Source organism: Cebus imitator, unplaced genomic scaffold (genome assembly GCF_001604975.1).
Source record: "Cebus imitator isolate Cc_AM_T3 unplaced genomic scaffold, Cebus_imitator-1.0 Scaffold297, whole genome shotgun sequence".
NCBI classification, from domain to species: domain Eukaryota; kingdom Metazoa; phylum Chordata; class Mammalia; order Primates; family Cebidae; genus Cebus; species Cebus imitator.
The window spans coordinates 243801-247880 of NW_016107612.1; the positions used below are offsets into that span (position 1 = coordinate 243801).

Sequence of the window (4080 nt, forward strand, 5' to 3'; positions counted from 1 at the left end):
TTAGCCATTCTAAACCCCAGTGGGCTGAAGACATCAGAGAGGATGGCCCAGTAGTAAGGGCAGTCGTTATGGCTGAATCTGCTCAGTTCCCTTTTCTTCCCTCTGGGCTTATAAACCAGGCCAGACGCTGTGGCTTATGCCTGTAATCCCAGAACTTTGGGAGGCCATGGCAGCAGGATTGCTTGAGCCCAGGAGTTCAAGACCAGCCTGGGCAACATAGTGAGACCTCCTCATCTCTACAAAAAATTTAAAAAGTTGGCCAGCCGCAGTGGCTCACGCCTGTAATCTCAGTACTTTGAGAGGCCAAGGAGGGCAGATCATGAGGTAAGGAGTTCAAGACCAACCTGGGCAACATGGCAAAACCTCATCTCTACTAAAAATACAAAAATTAGCCGGGTGTGGTGGAGGGCACCTGTAATCCCAGCTACTCAGGAGGCTGAGACAAGAGAATCACTTGAACCCGGGAGGTCGAGGTTACAGTGAGCCGAGATCGTGCCATTGCACTTCAGCCTATGTGAGAAGAGCAAGTCTCAAAAAAAAAAAAAAAAATTAAAAAGTTAGCTGGCTGTGGTAGCACACGCCTATAGTCCCAGCTTCTCAGGAGGCTGAGGTAGGAGGATCACTTAAGCCCAGGATATTGAGGCTGCAGTGAGCTCTGATTGTGCCACTGTACTCTAGCCTGGGCAACAGAGTGAGACCCTATCTCTAAATAAATAAAAGATTAAACCAGGGAGGGATGAGTGGAGACTAAAATGGAGTTTTGTATAAGTATGCTGGAATCAGGACTCAGGAATGAGGAGACTGTAGGAGAAGGCTTCTTTGGGTGGTACCCAGCTAATAGCAGCCTCTGGGGCAGACTGCCCTGGCTCCTCCCTGCCCCCTTAGTCCCTGCCCTTGTAATCTAGCCATCTTCCTGCTCTTCCTCCCATTAACTATCCCAGGGCCTCTGTGCCCACTGTTACCTGGCCAATAGCACCAGGCTCTGATTTGGTTTGTTTGTTTTGAGATAAAGTCTTACTCTGTCACCCAGGCTGGAGTGCAGTGGCATGATCTGGGCTCACTGCAACCTCCGCCTCCTGATTTCAGACAATTCTCCTGCCTCAGCCTCCCTTGTAGCTGGGATTCGAGGTGCGTGCCACCGCACCCAGCTAATTTTAGTATTTTTACTTTACTTTTTTTTTTTTTTTGAGGCAGAGTCTCACTCTGTTGCCCAGCCTGGAGTACAGTGGTGTGATCTCAGCTCACTGCAACCTCCGCCTCCTGGGTTCAAGCAATTCTCCTGCCTCAGCCTCCTGAGTACCTGGATTACAGGCATGTACCACCACACCCGGCTAATTTTTAATTTTTAGTAGAGACAGGGTTTCGCCATGTTGGCCAGGCTGGTCTCGAACTCCCGACCTCAAATGATCCACCTGCCCCAGCTTCCCAAAGTGCTGCAATTACAGGCATCAGCCAGCCACCTTGCCCAGCCAATTTTTGTATTTTTAGTAGATATGGGGTTTCACCATGTTGGCCAGGCTGGTCTCAAACTCCTGACCTCAGGTGATCTGCCCACCTCGACCTCCCAAAGTGCTAAAATTACAGATGTGAGCCACCGCACCAGGCCCAAGCTCTGGTTTTGATCAGTGTTCAGCTCTCTGCTTGCTTAGGTCTGGAGAGTCTCAGGCATGGTGATGGTGGGCAACATGGAAGGGACATCTGCAGAAATAACAGCAGCAGTGACCATTTATTGAGTGTTAAACCCTTGCTGATATTAACACACGCCCCACAGGAACATATGATGTAAAGGCTTAGAGGGGTGAAGTGACTTGCCCAGAGTCACACAGATCGGCAATGGAGGAGTCAGCATTCTGACCGCAGAGCCTACTCAGAGACCCAGATCATAGCCCTGTCCAGGGCTGCTCTCCATCTAGGGATAGACTTGATTCTTTAGGACCATCTTTTCTCTGCAGGTCTCAGGCTATAAGCTGAACCTTGAGAACACTGAAGGTCCTTTTTCAGGGCTGGGCTCCTCAGAGCCTTTCAAGATTCTTGGAAGAAAAAACTACATCTCAACTGTATACCCAGAGAGCAAAAAGAACCATTCAAGTGATAAGCCTGTTATCTGAGTTCAGCCATGCCCAAGGTACCATCTTGGACCCAAGAGTGGGGCAAATACAAACAGATGGATGCCCTACAGTCAGACAAGCCTGGGTTTGAGTCCCAGCTCCACTATTGACCACTGTATGACTGAGGGGAGAGTGGTTATCCCCTCTGGGATCCATCTTCTTCTTTGGTAAAATGGTGGCTGTCGTGTCTACTTTTTAAGAGTACGTTGAGGATTGAATGATAAAGCATTCCATAGCCACAGCAGTAGTGGTTTATAGTAATAAATAGCACTGCATGTTTGACATTGGATCCTTGTAATCTAGCCCAGGAGAGCAAGCCTAGTGACCAGTGAGCTGCTAGCACAGAAGAGTGTCTGAGAGGAAACCAGCCTGAGTTGTGCTGGGGCCCTACAGGGCTCCAAGAATTGTTCATTGAGTGTCCCAGGAAATGGGGAAGAAATAGGACCGAAAGGCGTGGCTGGCAAAGGAGTTGGGAGCATTCTAGGCATGGGATGAATCATTGTTTTCCTGAAGACACAAGCATGACAGGCATGGCAGGGGCTTGTCATGTCGTAGAAGTCACATGGGAGAAGAGTTGAGAATTGGCCTGAATTTTGAAGAGCCTCAAAAGCCACAGAATTTAGACCCCAGGCCACTGGGAGGCATGCTGGACTGTAATATGTTGAATCCCAGTTCTTGGTGAGTGGTCTTTTTGGGACCCTGTGGTGTGGAAGCAGGCTGGGAAGCCAGACAGATCTTGGTCCAAATCCTGCTGTGCAATTTGCTAATATATGACCCTGGGTGAGTGATGGAATCGCTTTGAACCTTTTGACCACAAGACCGTCATAAGGCTTGAATGAGATAAAGTCTATCCATGACACACCTGCCCGATGCGGGGCCTCTCACTAGTGCTGATATGCTCATACCCGTTTTATGTTGACATCTAACTGACGCTGTGAGTCAGTATGCTTGAAGCAAGCCTGATTTGCACCTGATCTGTTTCTGTGTCTGTTTCCCTATACTCTGGCACCCAGTGCACTGTCTGCACACACGCATACCTGGGTTTGGATCCTACCCATGTGATCTTGGGAAAGTTATTTCACCTTTTTGTTCCCCAGTTCCCCCATCTCAGGATAACAGCAGTGCCTGCCTTTGTCCCATCTAGGTTGAGAAGAGTGCTGGGCTAACAGCTCCAAACAGGTGGGTGTTGCTCGGCTGCCTGGGACATGTGGTTGTAAGGCAGAACCCACAGACCTTGCAGGAAGAGGGCTCTCGGGGCCATGGCCCAGGTCAGCATCAACAGTGACTACAGTGAGTGGGGCTTGAGCACAGATGCCGGGGAACGGGCCCGGCTGCTGCAGAGTCCCTGTGTGGACACAGCCCCCAAGACTGAGTGGGAAGCCTCTCCTGGAGGTCCGGACAGAGGAACCACTTCCACGCTTGGGGCCGTCTTCATCGTCGTCAACGCCTGCCTGGGCGCAGGGCTACTCAACTTCCCAGCAGCCTTCAGCACTGCGGGGGGCGTGGCAGCAGGCATCGCACTGCAGATGGTGAGTGCACTGGCCGGGAGGGCAGAGGTACAGTTCAGGTGGGTGGTTTGCCTCAAAAGGGAGGCTTTGGGTCAGGGATGGCCAGTAAGTGACACACGCACCGCTCACTCACACATGGCACACATGACTAATCTATTCTCGTATCCTTTCCTCTGACCCAAATGAGGCTTCAAAAGCCTTGCTAACAATCAGAAAAATCTGAACATCAACTACGTATCTAATTTTTTAGGCATAACATTGATTTTGTGGTACGTTTAAAAAGAGGGCCCTTAGGCCGGGCGCGGTGGCTCAAGCCTGTAATCCCAGCACTTTGGGAGGCCGAGGCGGGTGGATCACCAAGTCAAGAGATCGAGACCATCCTGGTCAACATGGTGAAACCCCGTCTCTACTAAAAATACAAAACATTAGCTGGGCATGGTGGTGCGTGCCTGTAATCCCAGCTA

The 4080-nt window shown here is 50.4% G+C and overlaps 1 protein-coding gene across 4 annotated transcripts in view; it reads left to right on the forward strand.

Moving 5' to 3' along the window:
- Window positions 1-1953: 1953 nt before the first annotated feature.
- SLC38A7 (solute carrier family 38 member 7) overlaps window positions 1954-4080 on the forward strand; it is a 13489-nt gene continuing 11362 nt past the window's right edge. Inside the window, exons 1-2 of one of the 4 annotated variants that reach the window (XM_017502559.2) lie at window positions 1954-2125; window positions 3253-3637. In XM_017502559.2, coding sequence (XP_017358048.1) covers window positions 3368-3637 — 270 coding nt within the window. In that variant the 5' untranslated portion in view covers window positions 1954-2125; window positions 3253-3367. The other 3 variants (XM_017502560.2, XM_037729271.1, XM_037729272.1) reach the window with 3 other exon arrangements.